Source organism: Acanthochromis polyacanthus, chromosome 11 (assembly GCF_021347895.1).
Source record: "Acanthochromis polyacanthus isolate Apoly-LR-REF ecotype Palm Island chromosome 11, KAUST_Apoly_ChrSc, whole genome shotgun sequence".
NCBI classification, from domain to species: domain Eukaryota; kingdom Metazoa; phylum Chordata; class Actinopteri; family Pomacentridae; genus Acanthochromis; species Acanthochromis polyacanthus.
Genome location: NC_067123.1, coordinates 26,316,342 through 26,339,890, shown reverse-complemented (window position 1 = coordinate 26,339,890; position 23,549 = coordinate 26,316,342). Strand labels below are relative to the sequence as shown.

The 23,549-nt window shown below is 40.6% G+C and overlaps 1 protein-coding gene across 16 annotated transcripts in view; it reads left to right on the top strand.

Annotated features, from left to right (window-relative positions):
• The window catches only part of adgrb2 (adhesion G protein-coupled receptor B2), a 238,144-nt gene that overhangs the window by 135,426 nt on the left and 79,169 nt on the right, over positions 1–23,549 (top strand). For 14 of the 16 annotated variants that reach the window (XM_051955144.1, XM_051955145.1, XM_051955141.1 and 11 more), the window contains 10 exons: positions 1,618–1,782; positions 2,156–2,320; positions 3,655–3,756; positions 9,565–9,671; positions 10,710–10,904; positions 11,345–11,413; positions 11,873–11,981; positions 12,307–12,453; positions 18,147–18,234; positions 19,081–19,204. In XM_051955144.1, the coding sequence (XP_051811104.1) occupies positions 1,618–1,782; positions 2,156–2,320; positions 3,655–3,756; positions 9,565–9,671; positions 10,710–10,904; positions 11,345–11,413; positions 11,873–11,981; positions 12,307–12,453; positions 18,147–18,234; positions 19,081–19,204 (1,271 nt within the window). The remainder of the gene's footprint in view (positions 1–1,617; positions 1,783–2,155; positions 2,321–3,654; positions 3,757–9,564; positions 9,672–10,709; positions 10,905–11,344; positions 11,414–11,872; positions 11,982–12,306; positions 12,454–18,146; positions 18,235–19,080; positions 19,205–23,549) is intronic. The other 2 variants (XM_022194367.2, XM_051955143.1) reach the window with 1 other exon arrangement.

Below are 23,549 nucleotides of genomic sequence, written 5' to 3'. Positions count from 1 at the left end.
AAAGGAAAGTAAATATTAGGCTTGGATTTGCCTCATAGTCAGAAACCTGACTCCAAATGAAAGCTAATGCTGCTGTCAGGCTACTGGATGTGTAAACAGCTCTTTGTTTGATAGCATGCCCCCCCTTATTAATCTTCTGAGGTGATAATATGCCAATGTTGTGTTTTGCAGCTTGTTTTAGTGCCCGAAACTGGCTAGAAGGAAAAAAAAATTGATTAATATGGCTCGAACATTTTAGCACATTTTGGGAGGCAGCTATTAATTCATTACACATTGTTCAGAATTCAAATTTGGGCAAAAGTCAAAGCATAGCTCAAGTCCCTCAATAATTCCAGCTGGAGGCAACACATAGGAATATGTGACAGTAGAAACAAAACTATTTATTTCAAAACGACAATTGACTATTTAGTGCAATTAATTGCTGTGTAGACCGAACCAAATTGATGTGACTGTTTTACAATGAAAACACAATTATGAAATGATTATCTCCATGTTGCTGCTCCATAGAGAATATCCATTTAAGACATTAATAACCGTAATACAGTCAGACATTCGTAAAGCACTATTATCGATTGTTTGTTGACCAACAGCAGACAACGAAAGCACTTCAGAGACGTCAACGGATGTGATTTGTGCGTTTTCAAACCAGCTTTTTTGCCTGCAAGGTTTTGGCAATTGCTGGAGTTGAAGTTTGGACATTACTCTGAAATAAATGGAGGCCACAGTTCAGTAATTAGTTTGCGTAATAAGTTTTTGCCACAAAGATTTCTACGACCAATTAAATAAGTATCCACTGACGACATGGCACAGATCTTCACCTGTAGTCAAGCTTTTCCACAGCACAACACTTTTCTGTGACATAGATCTTCAAAAAATATCTGAACTACTACAAGCCATGGTAACACAACACCAAAAAAAACCCCTAACCTCTGTGTTTTTGATTTTTGATATATCCATATACATCTTGGACATTTTATCTGACAGCTGAAGTACTTCAGTAAACCCTTCTTTTTCTACCGCTTATTAAAAGGTGCAGCGGTTGCTTTGATTACACTGGTGCATGTCATCAGGCTTTGGTTAAGCTGTTTGGTATTCACGCACTGTCTGACAGGCGGCACTGCATTGTATTTAAATTACTCTTGTTATTTACATCATTTTTTAAAATCTACTTCTGCACAAATACCAGCCTACAGAGCTGAAATGCCTTTTCTTCCAACACCAGGAATGAATTTCCAACCGAATGTACTCTGCGTGAACTCCTTAAAACAAACCTTGAAAGGAATTGTAATCAGCTATTTCATAAGATTGAAATATTTAAAATACCCATAGACCCATGAAGTGTGTTCTGTTTGTTTGTTGCTATTTATGGAAAAGCAAATAGCCTGTGTAATTTATTTGTTCTCCATCTTAACTCATTGTGTATTCTCTTTTCTCGTAGCCTACTAACTGTCTCCGCCTTGTCTCTCTCCTCCCTTCCACTTCTCTTTTCGCTTACATTCGCCTTCCTTTCCTTCAAAACTCTGCATCAATTTATCCTGTTTTTCCACGGCCTCTTAAAAACTTCATCCTCCCTGTTGTCTACTCTCTGTTTCCCTTCATCTCTCTCCCACTGTCCAGTGGAAGGCCAGTGGTTGGAGTGGGGCCCGTGGTCGAAGTGCAGTGTGACTTGTAACACGGGAACCCAGCAGAGGCAGAGGCGCTGCAGTGCGTCGGTGCACGGCTGGGCTGAATGTAAGGGCTCGCATCAGGAGAGCAGAGAATGCACCAACCCTTCATGCAGCGGTAAGGCATACAAATGAACACTTAGTATTCTCTCACTCAGATGCTCTCAAATGCCATTATGCAAACATAGATCATGCATTATCTAAAGGCATCTGCATGCTTGTTTCGGTTTCACGTTTCCACATATGAGTAATTTGTGGGTTGAGACCCAATTTGGCTTGTGAGTCTGATTCAACAGGAGCCCTGGAGGACAAAAATACTGGTGTGTTTTAATGAGCCTGGGCTCCAGAATGGCCTCGTGTTGACGTATTGTAGCTTTTACGTGAAGAAAATATCTTAAAAATAGTTTTACAGCTGTAGGCTACTATTCATCAACAACTCACATTGCCACACTGCCATCCCACTCCCTTCTCTACACTTTCCGCTGCCGTAGGTGGAGGTAACTGGGGCAGCTGGAACCACTGGAGTCTCTGCAGCAAGACGTGCGACTCCGGATTTCAGAGGCGGTTCAGGATGTGCGAGGGCACCGGTGTCCAGGGCTACCCCTGCGATGGCTCGGGAGAGGAAGTCCGGTCCTGTAACGAGAAGAAATGCCCCGGTCAGTGACTCCAGTGTGGGATTTTACGTGGATGATTGATAGTGATGAAATATAGATGGATAAATTCAGTAAATGTATATATAGTAGTCATACTTCAAAGGCCTGGATAAACATTTTTGTTTTTACCTTTGATATCTTTGTTTTTTTTTTTTCCCCTTTTCTGTCGTTACGTCCCTATTCTTGTGAGCTTGGACTTTGAAAAATGTGTACGCATGTGTGCTCTAATCTGCACATGCACACTATTTATCTGGCAGAATGGAAGCGATTCCCTGCGGTTCACACCACAGCCAAAGGCTTCCATTGCAATTGTCGAACTGCACTCTTCTCCTCTTTATCTGTCTCTTGTCTGTCTTCCTGTCAATTCACATACCCATCCATCTTTACCTCTTCATTGATTTTGCACGTCCTTGCCTTGTGGTGCTTTCTTTTTTATCCCCCTCCCTGTTAACCTGTGAGTTACTCCCTTTCTCCTTATATTTCTACTCTTCAACATTCTAGTTTTTTAACACACCAATCTCCCCTGCTTTCTCTCGCTTGTTTTATTTCTTTGTGTTTCTCTCCCCCCGGTAGAGTGCAGGGTGTTCAGTGGTCTGCTTGGTGCTATTTTTCAGAGTGTCAGCCACTGCAGGAAACACTGCTTTAATAAGTATGCCTCTTGACTGAAGCTGTGTGTGTGTGAATATGCAAGTGTATTTCCAGTGCCCCATGTGTACGTGCTCGCTTTGAGCCCTGACAGGCAACAAATGATAAACCTTTGAGTGCAGCCTCCACCATGACCTCTTTGTTTTCGGGAGCTCTCAAGCCGCTTTTACACAAGACAAGGATCTTGTCCGTTGGCATTGCGCAGGAACATCGTATCATATTTTCTCTCTTTCTGTCTCTCTCTCTCCCTTTGCTCTTCACTCTCTGTCCCTCTTCATCTTGCTGCATCTGCCTCTGCCAACACTCATCTGCCCCCTCGGAATATCTTCAGAGCGTTCTACCCCGTTTTTTCATCAGGGTTATGAAAGAGAGAGAGAGAGAGAGAGAGAGAGAGAGGGGGGAAAACAGATGAATAAAAAGAGGGGGTAAGATGAAGAGGGAATGAGATACTGTACTGAGGCAATGACACTGACAGAGAGCACTGAGAAATGTACAAGGGAATAAGATTGGGAGCTGCAGGAGAACATTGATTTGAATCTTGTTTTTTGTGCTTTTCTGTCTTTCCTCCCCCCCCCCCCCCCCCCCCCCCCTGGCGGTGTGTATGTGTGCTGGGTGATTTTTCTTTTTTCAGCCCGCCTGCTAGGCTGTGCTTCATTTCACTTTTTCTAAGTGTTTCTCACCTACTTCCACAGCACCTCATGAGATATGCAAAGAGGAACACCTCCTCGCTATGTCATGGAAGAGAGCCTCCGCTGGAGAAACTGTCTACAACAAGTGTCCAACTAATGCCACTGGTCAGTCACATGATAAAGTTTCCAAACTGTAGCAAGCCAGTTCATGGGATACACTTATACAAGATATAAACAAGACCTAAACTTGCAGTAGAAAAATCTCCAACTAGTCCCATGAGCTTGTATTAGCACTTGGTTGTTAGCAAGAGCACAACTACAATAGCTTTAGTAAAGAAAGAAGAACCCTGGTAAAATTTAATCAGCAGAAAATTTATGGAAAGACTATTGGCTTGAGACAAAAGAACTCTTCGCACATCTATTTCATGAGAGAGGTGCATTGGAGAGAGACGAGTGTATCAAAAAAGCAGGCTGAGCGTATTGAAAAACAGACTCCCACATAGAGTCTAACTTGCAAAAATGCATTTACTTATCACATTTCAGTGCAAGACCTTCATCAGGGAAATGGTTTGTTACAAAGCCGGCTTAAGTAAGGAGTGCCTACAAGTCTGCATCCAATCGTACCTGCATAATATAGACAGGCAGTAATCTCAAATATCATTCCACCTAATGACAACTTCCAACAACATGGAGAAAGTTTAAAAAAGAAAATGAACACACTATGTAGTATGTAACAGTCATCGCTGTACCTGCAACAAGTCCATTTCAAAATTGTATCACTGCTCAATAGCAGGATTTTTTTCTAAGTTGACAAATAATGTAAACAAGTGCTTTAGATTCTAAAGCGTTGTTTTTTAGAAGTTTATAAGACTATATCGAACATCCCAAAGTTTAAACAAAAGTGCAACAAAAGTGAATACCCCAGTGACTACTGACACGAAATGATGTGAACTTGTGACTTCCAAGCAGCCTACTGGTATGAATGTTATGAAAAATGACCTGTGGATATTTCTACAATCAATTCTGAGTTTTGGACCTATTAGCTGTGTCCACCTGCATGCTTGCATCAGATCCAGCTCTGAATAACAGACATGTATATGATTCAGAGATAGCACCCAGGATATCAGTTGAAATCAAAGCTTTTTTGACAGCCCAGACAGTGTGGAGGACAGTGTATCACATCAGACTCTAACAACGAAATCCACGAAAAAGGAAGCAATAGTTTCTTGGTTTTAAGCGCAGAATTGCAACATTAAACTTTACTACAGATCTTGTAATGACAGAGTAAGAAACATTTGTTACATTTGGCCCAGATGGTGCCCACCCTTCTCGGACTCCCATAGTGAATGCATGGTCCTGACAGTGAAGCTCAGAGGTGAGAGTGTGATGACTGGGGGCAGAATGTTTGCAAAGGAAGTCTTGAAGATTACATTTATGGATGGCACTGCAAATACCTGTGGATATGCCAAAACACTCGCTGATGAAATGATTCCCAGTCTGCAGAAGCTTTCCCAAAGAGGAGTATTCCAGCTTGATAACAATCCAAGGCACACTGCCAGAATCACACAAGACTTTCTAAAGAAGAGTAAAGTGAAGACTATGACCTGACTGAAAATGTCAGCTAAGCTGAATCCAATAGAACACCTTTTGTTGGATTTTAAAGAGAAAGTTCGAGCAGCCCCTGAGAATCCCTTCAGAATGGCACATGTTCAGAACATCTCTTCAGAAATTTCAGCAACACTAATATCCTCTACACTGAGAAAACTGGAATCAGAAGTAAAGGCGGACATATGAAACTTTGAAAAGAGTAAAAGATTTGAATCTCAGTAATGAAAGGTGCAATAACTTTCTCTGTATTGAGATCCTACTGCATTTTGAGTCATTTGATATTGTACAGAGGTCCACTCCCTGTTGTTGTATACTGCAATTAAATGAACCTGCAGGGATACATTTACATGGCAAGTGAAAAAGAGCACTAATGATACATAGGATTTTTCCTTAAAAAAAGTTGCATAGTACTACAAGCTATAAGCACTAATTACTTATGGTGAAAAACAATAATCACATTTACACACGTGGACAAAATTGTTGGTACCCCTCAGTTAAAGAAGGAAAAACCCACAATTCTCACTGAAATCACTTGAAACTCACAAAAGTAACAATAAATAAAAATTTATTGAAAATTAAATAATCAAAAACAGCCATTACTTTTGAATTGTTGATTAACATAATTATTTTAAAAACAAACTAATGAAACAGGCCTGGACAAAAATGATGGTACCTCTATAAAAGATTGAAAACTATTTGACCAGAGTGACATGATTAACTCAGGTGTGTCATTTAATTGACATCACAGGTGTTTCCAAACTCATAATCAGTCAGTCTGCCTATTTAAAGGGAAACAAGTAGTCACCCTGCTGTTTGGTGAAAAGGTGTGTACCACACTGAACATGGACAACAGAAAGCGAAGGAGAGAATTGTCCCAGGACATCCGAAAAAAAATGATAGACAAACATCTTAAAGGTAAAGGCTATAAGACCATCTCTAAACAGCTTGAAGTTCCTGTGACAACAGTGGCTCATATTATTCAGAAGTTCAAGACCCACGGGACAGTAGCCAACCTCCCTGGACGTGGCCGCAAGAGGAAAATTGATGACAAATTGAAGAGACGGATCGTTGGAATTGTATCCAAAGAGCCCAGAGCAACCTCCAAAGAAATGAAAGGTGAACTCCAAGGCCAAGGTACATCAGTGTCAGATCGCACCATTCGTCGTTGTTTGAGCCAAAGTGGACTTCATGGGAGACGACCAAGGAGGACACCACTGCTGAAAAAAACTCATAAAAAAGCCAGACTGGAATTTGCAAAAATGCATGTTGACAAGCCACAAAGCTTCTGGGAGAATGTCCTTTGGACAGATGAGACCAAACTGGAGCTTTTTGGTAAGGCACATCAACTCTATGTTCATAGACTCAAAAACCAAGCATATGAAGAAAAGAACACTGTCCCTACGGTGAAACATGGAGGAGGCTCAGTAATGTTTTGGGGCTGCTTTGCTGCATCTGGCACAGGGTGTCTTGAAAGTGTGCAAGGTACGATGAAATCTGAAGACTATCAAGGCATTCTGGAGAGAAATGTGCTGCCTAGTGTCAGAAAGCTTGGTCTCAGTCGCAGGTCATGGGTCTTCCAACAGGACAACGATCCAAAACACACAGCCAAAAACACCCAAGAATGGCTGAGAGAAAAGCGTTGGACTATTCTAAAGTGGCCTTCTATGAGCCCAGATCTGAATCCCATTGAACATATGTGGAAGGAGCTGAAACATGCCATTTGGAGAAGACACCCATCAAACCTGAGACAACTGGAGCTGTTTGCTCATGAGGAGTGGGCCAAAATACCTGTTGACAGCTGCAGAACGCTCATTGACAAATACAGAAATCGTTTAATTGCAGTGATTGCCTCAAAAGGTTGTGCAACAAAATATTAAGTTATGGGTACCATCATTTTTGTCCAGCCCTATTTCATTAGTTTGTTTTTTAAAATAATTATGTTAATCAACAATTCAAAAGTGATGGCTGATTTTGATTATTTAATTTTCAATAAATTTTTATTTATTGTTACTTTTGTGAGTTTCAAGTGATTTCAGTGAGAATTGTGGGTTTTTCCTTCTTTAACTGAGGGGTACCAACAATTTTGTCCACGTGTGTACCTGTACCGTGGCAGGACTGTATACATTAAATTAAGTTACTATAAATAAATCCTACAGGCCTCCAGAGGCAACTGCAATGGAAAAAAAGTACACACATTAAGGAGATTACGTTTAACTTAGCATACAGTGAAAAGGTTAACATCAGTAATATATTTATATCAACAATAAATATATTCAAGACCATAGCCTGTACGATATGTAAATACAGTAAACATTAAGGTCTGAAAAAATAAATGCGGTATCAGTGCATACATTTATACATGGATGAAATCAACAGTTTACATCAGTGAATAAACTTGATAATATATGCACATTTTCATATCATAGGCTGTCTGGTAAAGAAATCCCTTGAGTTGAGTTTAATCAGGAAGGACATTCAGAAAACATCCATCCATTATCTGTAGACCATTTAATCCTCATTAGGGTCACGGTGGGGCTGGAGTCTATGCAAGCTGACTTGGGGGCGAAGGCTGGGCAGCCAGGTGGGACGCAAACCGGGGGATCTTCCAGCTGCAAGGCAACAGTGCTAACCACAGATCCACTGTGCAGCAGTAAAATTCAGAAAGCAGTCTAGCAAATTATATGCACAAAAAATATTATATTTAAGGAGTCACAGGAAAATACAAAGAAATAATGCATCATTTAGTCACTTAGGAACCAAAGTTTGAAGAGTGAAAATCTAGTAAGCCTCACACTGTTGGAGAATTTTATATGATCACCGTCTCTGGGCGACAAGTTTGAACCCACGGACACGAAATGAAGAGGTGCTATGGTGGCTGATCATTTTGCCATATTGTGCTTTTGAGCACACTGATCGTTTGTTGTCTGGTGTTTTTTCCATAGTATGCAGTCCCACATTGGCAGTGTACCCTATAGATCCCATGTGTGGATACACAGCTGATGACATTGGTGATGGGCAATATTTTTTGTCATGTGGGGATTAGAAAAATGATTACTTTCCATGGTGTTACTGCACCGTGCATGATTGCTACAGCAGTAGTTTCCATCGGGAATAGGGTACAAAACATATCTGTATTACTTGACTGGATTTCTCCCTCTGGTCTCCTTCTGTGGGGAACATGAATGATGATTACAGACATACAGCAACTCCCTATTTAAAATGGCTTATCTTTGTCACAAACCATTTGCCTGATGAAGGTCTACCGCGTCGCAAAAAAAAATAGATTTTTATCAAGATAGACAGTGTGCAGGAGCCTTTTTGTTAGAATCATGAATCTACATTAGCATGGAAAATGGAAAACATCCAATAGAGACTACAGAATGTGTTACCTCCATAAATGTGCATTAACAGCAGGTACACAGCCTGAGCAGAGCCAGAAACAGAAAGAGAAAAATAAAGATGGACTTAAGTACCCATATTCATGTCTGAAGCCCAGAAAATTATTTTTTTTCTAAAATTATATTGCTTTTTTGATACACACTTCCAACTCATACATTAACCAGCATATGCACTTAATAAATACAGCAGATGTGTCCTGCTTGAATGTAGTCAAACCTCATGTATATATTGATTATCACTGTACTTCCAATCTAAAAGTGCCTTCATTCTGAAACCGCCAGACCTTTTCTGTGAACTTCCACAAGCAGAAACAAAAAGAAACATTGGTACTTCAGAATTAAAGCCACTACTACGGCATTGCCTCTGGCATCGACACGCCTGACAGAATCCAGTAGCCTGCCAGTGAACTTTACAGCTTAAAGCATGTCACATTTGATCTTAAATCAAAGTGTCGCATTTAATTAACCGAGAAACTTTACATTTAATTACTTTGTCCATCTACGACTGATTAAAAAAAGAGAGAGAGAAACACTTTTATTGTGTTTTTATTTGGTTTAAAAGGTTTTGTCTTGATGAAGTATTTTGGCAACGGTCACTTGTTTATCTTCTGCCTGTAAAGTCTAGGCTGGAGAACACTGGAGAACTGCTACTATGAAACATCTTGTAGTTGTAACAATCCCAACATTTTACTCTAGGAAAAGGCACATGAGAAAACTTGACCTTTATTTTAATGTTTTATAAATGACAATATTGCTCCCAATGTCTAAATAAAAAATCCACTGAGCAGTCAGAATGTGTATATTACCCCAAACTGTATGATAAATGGGAGTACACAGTTTCAGAATTTAAATTAAATGTGGTTTGTGCTTTACTCTGCATTCACAGCAGTTGTTCAGATTTGATTACATTTTTAGATTTGTTGCATTCTCTTTTAAATATTGTTCTTTTTTATTTTTGTTTTCCTAGGATCTGCTAGTCGTCGTTGTATGCTGGACAATAATGGAGTTGCTTTCTGGGGTCCTCCGAGCTTCGCCAGATGCATCTCACTTGAATATAGATATTTACATTTATCTGTAAGTTCCTGTTCAACAAATAAGTACTGCCGAATTCAGAAACTCCTTCTACTGATTATATTTTCTGTGATCTCCAGCGACAACAAGGACAAATAAGGTGTTTGTCAATTAATTGCTGTATTACTTTCAATCACAGCTCACTTTCATCAGGTTTATCTGTGTCTTAAGTGAGTTTCAGAGAAAGTGAAGAAAGGTTTTCACAAGTTCTTCTGGAATTTACACCTTAATACCCATAATATACCTCTGTGTACCTTTGTTTTTTTTAATGTTTTTTTTTTCAAAAAGTTTTCTCAAAATAGAAGAGTGCCTTTACTCGAGGCTTGCCACTATCTCTAATTAGCTTTTCCAGAGTTTTGCACTCACACTTATCAATTAATGAATATGGCTAATGAATGTGTTCATCAGCGAGACTGTTTTCCTGCTCTGTGAACTTCAACCTTTTCCATCTACTCGATGATGGCAGAAGGAGATGAGGGTCAGGGATTGTGCGTGACGGCGCTGATTGCACTGTTTAGCTTCTGTTCCAACCTTTCATTAACACCAGGAGTCAATAATTAATTTTGTGTGATTGCTGTTATCTTCTGTTCTTCCAGTCCCTCTCACTCTGCCTCCCTCTTTCTACCTCTCTCCCTCTGCATTTCACATTCACACACAGTCTTGCTTTGTGTATCTCTTTCTCTGAAATGATGAGATCCAGTTTCTGCCTGAAAGTGCTGCGAGGCCTCTTTTTTGCATGTCTATTTTAAGCACAAACACAAAAAAATCCAACCATGTACATATACACTCCTGTGTGTGTGTGTGTGTGTGTGTGTGTGTGTGTGTGTGTATATGTCTTTAAGCTCACATCCAAAATATTACTGTGATTCCTTTGTCAAAAACACAATCGTGGTTGTTTGGTCTTGCTCTTTTTGTCACTTTTACCAGCTGCACATTTTGAGCAGCAACACATGTGCATCAGTAAGTGCCAAAGGGCTTGCATTTAATCATCAAGCAGACATGAAACCCTTCTGAATTTCTGTCTCTCTCTACGCGTTGTAGTTACGAGAGCATCTCGCGAAGGGTCAGAGGACCCTGGCTGGGGAGGGCATGTCTCAGATCGTACGGAGTCTCCTGGAGCTCTTGCAGAGGAGGAGCTACTACAGTGGCGACCTTCTCTTTTCCACGGAGATCCTGCGAAATGTGACGGACACCTTCAAAAGAGCAACCTACATCCCAGCTCCCGACGACGTGCAGGTAGAGTGCAGAGCCTCTGAGCCAAGTCACAAATCACCGATACAGTCTCACACACAGCGCTACACCCGCTACACCTTGAAATTTATTTCATGTAGAAGCTCCACTTTCTACTGCACAGGGTGTGCATAACAATGAACTGGAGCTGCACAGTTGCTATGGCCTCAATGGGGGGATTTTTAGCAGCGTTTTTCTCTTTTCACTGCCTGTAAAAGGGAGCAAAATGCTGCTGTCTCACTCAATCATGTGACAGAGATTTTTTTTTAATGTTTTACACTATGCCTGTGTATAGACGTCTACTGTACTAGAATTGACAGAATTAACTGCAGTATTGCTGCAGTGCTAGTTACTGGTAGGTTAGTAGAGGTGAATGTAGGTTACAAGTTAGTTTTGAGGTGATGATTCTTCTTTAACAAATGAATACCTGTTTGTTTTGTGTGTAGAAATTCTTCCAGATAGTCAGCCTCATGTTGGACATCGAAAATCGAGAGAAATGGGAGGATGCTCACCAGGTAAAGCCTTTTATTTATTACAATGTGTGGTGATGTGTTTGCCTCTGCACACTTATTTAGCATAATTAGTGGCTTCCACTGTACCAAGTGTCTTAAATGCATGCAAATACATATGTGGATGTGGATGTGTGTGTGAGGGTGGCTTTGACCACAGCATATATTGTCTTTTTACTGCTAGAGTCATAAAAGCACACCTGTTCACAAAACACAATGGCAACCTGTTAGTTAAACTGCTGTCTGTCTGTGTGCGTGTCCTTGTATATTTGTTTATGTGTGACGCAGCTCGATGCCCTTGGGTTGAGGTGTGTTTACTTGCCATCTGGGCATGATAAACCAGCAAGAAAATATGATATTTTATCCAACATAATTACATTTTACAGAACTGAGACACATTCAGTGGTCTATATAATGCAGTGAATAAACATTTTTCATTGGGCACCTTTTCTTTTGCATCCATAGGTCGCTCCCGGTGCCGCTTTGCTGATGAGGATATTAGAAGATTTCATTCACCTCATTGGAGAAGCCCAGAAGCCTTTTCAAAGTTTTCTAGTGGTTACCAACAATCTCAGTGAGTGTCACACAATGCTGAGACCTTATAGTGCGTGAAGGAGACAGTTTTTACACCATTAACGTTTGCTGATATTACTTGGCATTATATAGAGTTAAGGTCAGAGTTTGAGTGTGAATTTTTCACCATTTTTTTTCAGCCTCAGTGAGATTCAGCCAAGATGTTTATTTACTTCATTTAAAAATTAATGTGACCTTTCAAGGTGGGATTTTTGCTTTCATTCTTCTCGTTCTTCTAGCTTACCTTTAAGCAGTGGTCTTTGCTGAAGCCTCAGTTTTCCTCTGCAGTGAGTTTCAAGTGTTTTTCTTGTCTCTTGTTTATCCAGTGATAACCATCCAGCGAGAGCCAGTGTCAGCAGTTTCCAGCGATATCAACTTCCCCATGAAGGGGCGGAGAGGGATGAAGGACTGGGCCAGAACAGCAGAAGACAAGCTTTACATCCCTAAAGAGGTGTTCACCATCCCAGTCGAGGGTAAGCAAACTAACGCACATATCCAGTGGCCAGGGTTGGTCCAAACTTTGGGCTTTTTTTTTTTTTTTTGAACTTATCTCTACTACTCATTGTGTTAAGTGTCTGTATACATAACACACAAGATCTGTTGTATTAGTTTTGAGGATTTTTCGAGTAACAATTGTTGTTGAGACCTGCAAACATGTATACCAGACTTAAAGGACCGTAGTTGTCATTTTCGCTCTCATTCTTGGATCTTAAACATATGAGGATCACCCCACTCAATGCTTTCTTTGACCAAGGTCTGCCTCAGTGTAAATGCCCATACTCAGAGAGTATGTCATTGTATAATATAGACAGTTTCTTAAGGATGTTAAAGGGTAACGCTGAGAAGGACATGGACTGAAAAGAGTCCCTGGAAGGTTTCCAAGTAGATGCAGGTCGATCATCTGGAAAGAAATGTGCTGAAATTCAAGTCCTCATGCAATTTTGAAAATCTAGCGACACCAGATTGTCAAATGCTGTTAGTCTTAACTATTATCCTATTTAATTCCACATTGTTCCCAGGAAACTGCAAGAAACAGGAAAAGACATTGTTCAGATACACACAAAGAAATAAAAAAAGAGCAGAAAACAACATGATTCTAGAATGCACTTGAGCTAAAGTTGTAACGGGGACACAAAGGGATATAAGGATAGGCAGGAAGAGGTTCATACTAGATAGGATAATTACTGAGGCAGATGTGATCCACTACCAACAAAGGCAAAGGTTACGTCCCACAGGAAATTACACTGGCAGTCTTTCTGTCTGGCACCTCATCCCTTACCCCAAATAAAATTCAGAGAGGCTGCAGACCAGGAGTGCAGAGCTCCCTCCGACCTCTGAGCTCACACTGATGACAGACTCTCTTTGATTGGCATTCAAGACAGCCTGTATGCTAACCTCAATCTCTCTATTATGCACAGCACAATATGCTCGCTTTAAATCATCTTACACTTTACATGTTACAGAACCTGTTTATGGTTTGTCTGCAAGTTATTGTGTTCAAGTTCTTTCCCCACATTTTACAGAACAGTAAATGTGGGTATCGGAGAGGTTGAAGACTTGAAGACTGGGGTGTTTGTTAGGGCTGTTCAATGCTGCATGTTTTCTTCCTTACAATTCTCCATTTGTCATGTCTTTCTGTTTCATTTTTGCAGCTTGTTATGGTTCATTTCCACCACCATCTTGCTGTTTTTTGGGGGTTTTTTTTGTGTCCATTACCCTCATAATTTGCAACGGTGGATATTATGTATCTCGTGGTGCTTATTGTGCAATAAAAGTGACCAGCTGCAGCACATTTACACTGGGATTTTCTCATGCGATATTCAACACATGCCATTGCCATTTTAGCATGCGCTATTTGGTAAATTGTTTCATCCAAGCCGAGTATTGCCTCATGAGTTAGGACGTTATTAATACTCTTTTGCCCCTGTGGGAACTCTGCCTCTTCCCATTGGCAGTCCATGAGTTGAGATCTTCAGTTGATTGCTATCAGTTTGTTTGGTTCATTTACCCCGTAATGAAAGCCTATTTCAGATGGACAGCTTAAACATGCTCATAAAGGCCCATCGGTACCTTTGTGTGTACACGTGCACACACTGGCGCACATACACGCAGCCAATTGATAGGTTCATGAATCGCTTCGGTGGGCAGAGGCTGGGGCTGTTCTTCACTGATTTTCGAGGTGACAAACTCCCTCTCTCCCACGGCTGCCCTTTTTTTTTCTCTCGCCAACACACATACAGACAGCACATTCTGTTATGCTCCCGAGATCCAAACATACAAGTCAGGAATGGCTTCATATTTGAAATGCCCCATTGTTGGTACATGAACACGGCAATGCATCGTTAACTTTTAGGGATAACTCAAGCAAGAGCGCAAACCACATGAGCTCTACAGTCTAATAACGTGGAGAAGATTGACTTTTGCAGTTATACTTGCTAGTATGCAGAGTTTCAAAATGTGAATCAGCAAGCTGTGCATTTTTAAGAGAATACAGAAGAGCATTTCCCAAGATGTCCCATTTGTTCTTAAAGAGTGACAATGTGAAGAATGGTAAAGCTTTCATACCTGCACATTAAAGGATAATTCCAGTTTATTTTAATCTGATATATACTGACTATACCAGCTGTATGGGTTGTACCAATGCCACTTAGTTTGAAGCCATTCAGACAAACAAGACTCCTACAGAAGAATGTATATTGGTGCAAGCCTGTAGTTGCTTTCAAAATAAACAGGATTTTTTTTACGCAAGTCATTTAAAGCTCGTCTCTGGGCTTGACTGAAAGCAAACACAGAACGTAGTAGCCTGAAACTGCCATTATCATAACTGCATTAGGGATTTACAGGGAAACTCCATAAGCTAATTGCTATAGCGGATTACGCTTTGGATTGTTTTGAGGACAATTGATTTCACTTTGATGGCCAACTGCATTCATGCCAACTGGAGAAAACTGACAAGTGGCTAAATCCATTGGAAGAGGAGACATGAATGGCGGGGGCATAGATGAAAGGGCCAGATTCATCCTGAAATGTATTTTTTCTTGGGAAACTGGTGGTCTTCCTGGAGTTACAACTTTCTGCAGAAGGAAAACGTAGAGGTAGACCTGTTGATTCTAGATTTGTAAAGATACATGTGTCTACGAAGAAGATTAATTCCAGTGTGGAAACTTTAAGAAATGATTTTAAATGGATGCTTCTAATTTGGTGAGCAAAGGCACTGCTCATTGGCAAGAAATGTGACTGCAATGCTGGGTGAGGGATTAGAAAATGCCTGTCTCATCAGCAATAAACATTAGCTTCTGACTGCATTGCTTGACCCACTATCGGTTAAAATTACAATGGTAACTGTTCCAGGCAGCTGCTTTCATTGAGTATTTTTGGATCTTGGACAGCGCATCTGCAAGCTCTATTAGTCTTGTCTGCTTCTTGGTAAAAATCAAAACAAACTAGACATGCATATATCCTAAAATTTGTAACTACCGGCCCAAGAAGCAGCTTGATTAGTTAGAAATTGTTACATACATTATATTTAATTCAGAGAAAAATAGTAGGAAGCAAGAAGTTAGATGAGAAAGTTATTATCACTGCCCCTAAGTATTTGGCATGTTAGTGACTAAGTATTTCTGATGATGAGAATATTATCCTGTCACGATGTGCAGATGGGTGAAAGCTAAGATTGTCCATCTTCTGTGTCATATACACAGTAGAAAAAAAGTAGCAAAACTGCAGAAGAATCCTGGAAGAGAGAAAAAGAGTGACTCACAAGGAGCTGCTAGGATGGCGCTTTTGATCTTTGATTAAACCCGTAAATTATGGCTTAGCATCAACTCCAAGCATATCTTTTCCTGATAAACGGCACACTAAAGTTCACAGCTGGTGACTGGTGGTTTGCCATTTTGCCGGATTACTGCTTGACCACCAATCATCTGGATGTTCAGCAAGGGGAGAGTGACGAAAAGTGTGTTCATGGGAAATTAGAGTTTTGTGATTGAGTGCTTTTGTGGCATTAATCATCCTTGAGCATTGGAGCGCCACCCCCTCACATACTGATTTACCATTTACCCATAATACACTGACTCTCTCATTTGCATGCCTTTGCAGACACTGTCCAATTAGGATCCATCAAACTCACAGGCTTTCTCATGCTGACTTTGATCTGTTTTTTGCCTCCTCACAGTCTCAAAATTGCCCTTTTTTTTCCCACTGTCGAGATCTTTTTGTCTCTTCTTCCTTCTCCCCCTCGACTGTCTCGCACAGCTATCTCTCTTCCCGAGTATTACCTCTCAGGCAGCAGGCAGACAGATTTTGGATGAGTCACCCAGTACGTCTGATACCATCAGCCCCCTCTGTCTCCTCCTCTTTCTCTGCTGATGCTCATCCATTGCTTCTCGCAGCCTAAAAGGGCAAAGGAGGGAGTGGCATCTCTCAACATGAACTCTTTCCCTCATACTTTTCCTCTCTGCTTCCTTTTGCCTCCCCTCACTTGAGACAAAGTGACATTTACAGAGGGACACTATGTCTCCTTGGGAGCCCCTGCTCTTTTTAGTGAAAGAACACTGAATAGAGTCATGGGAAGGCAAAGGAGTTGTAAAGGAGGACCACTGAAGAGGGTGGTATAGTTGAAAAGTGGGCTGGTGAATAGCAACAACAACAAAGGAGGACAAGAGGGGCGGGTGCTCAGGAGGAGGACAGAAAGAAAGGGGATTTGAAACAAGCAAAAAGCGAGAGCGGCAAGGACGTTGTGTAAAGACGTCTGAAACACCAGCAAAAGTTTAGTGCGTGCTGCAGTGAAGGACTTGGTTTTTGAAACGAGGCTTCTGTATTGCAGCAGGTCTAGCTGAGCCATAAGCGAGCTACTAGCTGCTCAAAGGCAAACAAATTGACACAAACAGTGTCTCTGCCCACGCAGAGTGTGAAACCAGGATCGAGCATCTGACTTCCTTTTACATCTCAGAAGCATAATAAGGATGTAATATGTAGCTGTCAAATGCTTCAAGAAGGCACTGCAGTTTACTGACTACCTGTTTTGATATAGCCAGCAGGGCATTTGTCAATGATGCATAAATAAATGAAGCTGAAATTGCGGATTGATGAGATGTTTGAAAGCATTGCTTGTTTGCTTCACCACCTAATAAATGCATTTATTCGATCAATAAAAGGTTGGCTCAGATTTAATTAGCCCTAAATTGCAGCACTCCAGCCTAAATATTAAATTATTAGGCTTAATAGTGCCTAGAGAAATTTGAGTTTTTACTTTTAACCCTTCTGAACTCTACAGAGTGCTTTTTCTCCTGTCACAATTCTTCCACCTCTGTGGAAGCAGCACAGCCTTGGCTTCTCTGCAGTCTGAGATAGTTCTCATGACATAAATCGTAAAAACGATAAAAGATACTTGAATTGGTTTCAGTATTTATTTAATGTAAAATTGCTAAAACCTTGAATCAAATCTACGACATTGTTTTCCGCATGCCAACAAGTGTTTGATGTTTAACTTGTTTCCTTGCCTCCTATCTGCTCTGTTTAAACACTGCCTGCAGTTCAGCCCAGTTTAGCTAAAAACACCTAGAGTTTTTGTCACATGCCTTTTGGTTGCAAGTGAGTCAGTAATGGACTGGTTTCAGATTTGGAGAACAACATTGTTCTGATTAGGGCAAACAAAATTTTAGATGAGACATATAGAATGAAATGTGTTGGGTGAAATGTTGTAAGTCACAGATTATTGATTCAAGGAAGTGGAAAGTTTCTGAGTTCTGATACAGGATGGGATTTTGGCAATTCCTTTGTAAAGCTAACATGATTTTTAAACCTGCTGGTGGCTTTTGAGCTAAACTGTTTACCTATATTGTTATACCTTCCTGTATCTCCCTTATCAACATACAATCTGCTTATGTCATATTCTGAATGACCCACTTACCTGTTTATTTGGTCTTTTTAAATCTAAGATGGGAAACGTGAATTGTTATTGGTTTTCCCTCTTTTTGAGCTGTTCTTGCTTCTCCAGAAATGTCTTTGTTTTCAGTGTTCAAGAGCGTTTTGCACACGATGACGAGAGATACACCACATTAAAGTATTGATGGAATCGTGCATTTATAATTTATCTTGAAGGTGTTGCAGCCAAACCAGAGCATCTCTTTGGTCTGATCAGTTACAAAATGTTCTTTTCTTTCAGAGACAGAAACGGACTCAGAATCTACAGTGTACTATGTCATCGGAGCCATCTTGTATAGGACACTGGGTGTGATCTTACCTGCACCAAAGTGAGTATATAGCTATTCTTTTTTTTTGGTGAACTTTAATTCACCTTCTTCTTATTTTCTTGTCCTCTCTTTTACCTTTCTGCTACTCTTTTTCCCAGCACTTTGTCTGACTTTTTTTCCTCCCTTGTATTCGCTTTTGTTTTCTTTCATCTCTGTTCTCACTACCTTTCCATTTCCGTGCCCCTTTCTTCTGTAGCTCCTTCCCTCGATCTCATTCCAGACTCCAATCCTGCCTTAGTCTCCTTCTAATGTCCTCTCTGTTGCTTGTCTCCTCTCCTTCTGTCGGCTTGCTTATCAGATTTCTTTTAGAAAGTACATTTCCTCGATGTTTTTTCCTTTCTTTTGTGCTGTCATTGTATTTTTGGAAGTGTACAGTGGGCTAAGAATTGGTGCAGGCCGAATGGGTCACGAAACATACCTAGAACTTGCAAAAGATAAAATTTTAAGGAAATCAGGAGGTTGTCAAAAGGCTACTGTGATATGGTGTTTGCACTGGCCCCGGGCCCTTTTATTCAGGTCAGCGCTCTTGGTTGTGGATGAGCTGGATCTGTTAAAACCCTTTTCTCCCTGTAGCTGTGCTGAATGTTAATAGGTCTTGTATTCTGTTTTTACTAAAGCGCTCTCTTTTGATTTCCGTCTCCTTCGTTAGCTTTTTTTGCATGATACTTTGCAAATACGCTCGAAAGCCCTCCGAAACATGGGAGTGATCTGAGTGCATGCATGTATACGAGAAAGAGAAAGAGCTCACCAGCAGTTTTTTATGTCATTATTCAAAATCAAAGGCACAGTCTGAGCCCTGCTTGAATGTGATGCAAAATCCCCTGAAAATAATACTCATTTGTACAGTATGTCTTTGCATCTCTGCAGTCCCCCTGCGGTGATCAACTCCAAGATCCTGACTGTGACAGTACGACCGGAACCGCAACCCAGTGAGCCCATGGTGGTGGTGGAGCTGTCGCCGCTTTTGAATGTAAGTAAATTAAAAATGTGATTTCCTTTTTCTTTACCTAACCGCATGACCCACACTGTTTTTAAGCAATACAAAACTGGCAGCTCTCCAGGAGCCTGTTCTATGGGACAAATTCAACATACCCACCATTTAGTTTCATGACATGGCTTCAATAAACTTAACTTCCACAGTCAGTCAGGCTAAATGGTCACTCAGAGTTGACTATCAGCTCAGCAAGTCAACGTAGGGTTTCCAAAAATGGCTACAAGCGCATTCACTTGAATGAAGTGGAGTTGGCATCAGATGACCCGATGTAAGCATGAAGAGGTCTAGAGCTGTATATTTTTTCACAAGAACAAACTAGAATCCTAAACCAGTATGAGGAGTTTTTAAAATATAGTACAGGCTAAAAGCAACACAACTCCTGCTGCCAAAGTCAGAAAGCAAAGCTGGCTAAAAACTCTGGTTTTTATCACTGCAAAATTACTAGGCTTGTCAATTTCACTGTCCTAAGTTGCTTAGATTTGGGCTCCTTAATCAAGATTCAAGATTCAGTTTTAATTGTCATCATGTGTCACACGATTTTACAACAGAATTGCAGATTTAGTCAATTTATGCCACAGAATAATTAAAAAAAACACAGTTATTTCAAGAATATCTAATGAAATAGTAAAAATGTAACTATTTTCATGGTTGTATGAAGGACGAATTCAGTAGTCTCACATTCAGTCTCCTTGTTATTGCACATTACACAGTAGCTGCAGCCCTGGTGGTTTTAATGGTTTTGTGAGCAAGTAAAGAACAAATGTAAAAACATCATTCAACCGATAAGTAGAATCACTGCAAATCGTATAAGGTCAACAAGGAGGCTATAAAGGTTTAGTGTTTTAATCAGGTTCTACTTTAGGATTATATCGCTCTACAAAGGCCTATAGAGCAGGGGAATGGGTTTGAAATCTCTTGCGGCACTAAAAACTCCAACCTTCTCCATTTACTCTCTGCTCATCGAGCTCTGCGAGATCTTCCAGGAACGATTATTCTGTTTCCATGAGAGAAGCGAGTTAGACGTTTAGCATTAGTCACCGTGACGATGTACCCTGGTAATAAACAAGCCACCGTCATAGTTCTGAAAAACCCTGGGCTGAACCTTCAGTTTACCTCGCTGACCTCAAATCCTGCTTTGTTGTACAAGCTTCAGGACAGTCAAGTTGTTTTTCAAGAGTACTGCAAAAAGAAAATGAGGAACTTTCCCTCTGTTTTCATCATGCAAATGTAGCCAAACACCACAGACAACCACTCAAAATAACCACCAGGAAAGTCACCTTATTTTCCTGGTAATATCAATGTGGGCTATATTCGACAAAAATGTAAATTATTTCACTCATTATTGCACTTGTTGATTGAGCAAGTAGTGGGTAAAGAAAATGAATTTGTTTAAGGCTTTAAAGAAATAGTCTTCTCCCTGCTGACCCATGTTTCCAGAGTTCAGATGAAACAGAAAGTGCTGCATGCTATAAAGCGCCACAGCGCTCAGTGAATTGCCTGAATAAATGCAGACCTTTTTGACTTCTTTATATCGCAGTGTCTCCTGATACCTATTCGGTTTATATTACAGTGAAGTGTGTTATTATAAACGACTCGTGGGGTGTCTTCAGTGGAAAGGACTAAGTGCTGGTTTAATGAGAGGCACGCTTCATGACCTCAGTAAGAAGTGGGTTTCATTAGCCATTCTGCTGCGTAAAAGGTGGGCACAGTTTTGAAAATAATGTTGAAAATTTAATTGTTCTCTCAAGACAACACAAACATGCATATATATATATATATATATATATATAAATATACGCACATGCTGAAACTTTCCCAATGAAATCAGTCTTTTGCTGCGTCAACCAGGACCTAAGGGTCAAAATTATTGCACAGTGTTTCATTAAGGAGACTTTGTATTCATTCTCCATCCCCCGCTACTCCATCTCCCTGCTTTAAAGCGCTGATTCATTACATAATAATGGCATTTCCTTTATATGCCTCTATCTTTTATCTTCCTATTATTCTGCTTTTTAACAATTTTGGCAGAGCAGAAGCCGCTGCAGGTTGTACACCCTCTGTCTAGAGGATGATGTCTTAATGCTGATCCGAGCATGCTGCTCTGTACTACAAGCTGGAGGCTCCCGCTGAGGACAGGCTCTTCTCTGGCACACAGTGCAGCTCCTTTGCTAGGACAGTGGACACAGGGGAGATGCTGCTGTGCACAACCCGAACCAGTGCTCTCCAATGATTTAGAATGACTCTTCCCTAAGTCTTGGTGGATTCACAAGAGATAGACTGAGAAAAGAAGATACCCTGGCTTCCATGTATTTATGTAATCTTCATATATTCCACACATCAAAAACGCTCAGTCCCACATTCTCTATTTTGAACAGCGTCTTTACTCTGAACTATTATCAAGAGAAATATGTGATGTGGAAATTTAATTAATGCTACACTGTGAAATGAATACATATCTCACACTTAGCAAGAGAATCACACGACTTCAGAAGATGCAAGTGATTAAAACAATATTAATTTGGGTTTTTTATTATTTTTAATTGTGGGATTCATTTGATATGGAACCACTACTCATGGTCTTAATCACACATATTCATTATTGCTACTTGTAATTAATTTTGGTTTTAGCAACTCCTAAATATAGGATTTAAAAAAAAAGAAATTCAGCTGTGTCTTTAATACATTAGATATGTTGTATTTGTAGTCGGACTGCATGCAGGTAACAAAATCCAACTTAGAACATCTCTAAAGGATGCTAGTTAAAGGATACTAGCTAGTTGTTCTACCGAGATTAAATATATCTCAATTTTATCTCTTTCAAATAAAACCCAACTGGGAAATTTAGTTTAAACTGAACCAAACAAAATGAAGGTTAAGCATAATTACAGTTACAATGTCTGCTTATCAGTTACTCCCCCACAAAACTCTACTGTACACAAGCATTAATGTGCACACGATAAATATTATATCTTCAAGAGTGCCAACTCTCCTGCCATGCTCGTCAGCTGTGGTTGGTGTCGACCTTGGCCACTGTAGAAACATCCAACTCCTGAAGCAGTGGCGTTGGCATCAGCTGCCTCGGACCTCGCTCTCAAAGGGGAGTATGGGAGCCTCGGTGCAGGGTCATGTCTTCACTGAGAGGACATCTGCTCCAGTCAGATTCCTCTATGCATTTCCCTGGTGCCCTCATGTGTGTGTGTGTCTTGTGTGTGGAAGCAGGAGGCCAGAAAGCCCCGTATCCCTACAGTAGACCAGCGCACCATATGCCAAGTATTCCCCTACAGCCTCCTCCCTCCTCCTTTAGCCATCCTTCATGTAGCTTTTGCAGTCATAATAGCCAGCTGTAGTTAGCTTTACCAACCTGAGCGATGAGCCTTCCTGGTAATATCCCTGTAATCTAGGTTACTTTCATCAGTCAAGAAGCATCACCCTTGCTGATCCAATTCATTGTGTAAATCTATAATATTTGATATGAAATTGAAAGACTTTTAAGACTCCTCGAACCAGTGCGGTCATGTTCTGTTACATTAGTTCATTTAATTTTATTAGCTTAGCACATTCACCGTATGCAGGGAAGAAAAAACTGCTGTTCCTTTGAAAAGAAACAAAAAGAAGACAGAGCTTTTAAGGTGGATGTCATTATTGCTGTCCACAAACGTGACAGAATCACAGTCGCACGTTGCTCCCTTTGAGAGGCCTCCGTTGAGCAGACGCTGCCGCTATGCAAGGCACTAAAGAGGAGGCAGACATCGTGGGAGTACACAGGTGTCACTCCTGCTGTAGCGAACAGTCGGGCACGGCGCTCGCTGATTGATAGCTGAATGCTAACAGAGCTTGCCGCGCTAATGCACGCCCAGGGACATCTAATGTCGGCGACGGCGGTCTACGTGTGAGGCAGAACAAAGCGCTGTCATCCATCAATCCATGTCACCTCGTCTCTGATCCTCTCTATATAAATGTTGCATCATTCTGTCCTTTCAAGTCCGGTACTGCAGAGACCAGTGGATGCACTGATTCATTGGAGATCAGTTGTGAACTGTACGGAGCGAGAAGGACGACCTTGCCTTTGGTGGAATAAATCCTCATAGTGCGGGTTTTGAAAGTGCATCAACTCCTTTTCTCCCCCTTCTTTTTTAAACTCATTTAAAACACTGTTGATTATCAGAAGAAAAAAACTAAAAGTTTGCTCCTCATTCATGAAGAAGTAATTTCTTCAAATTATCCCCAGGCTGCAGTCAGTCTTATGTGGACATCACCCGTTTAATAATGGACACAGCAGTCTGGCTGTGGAATTACTGCTATAATCCCCTTTGCCATAGGG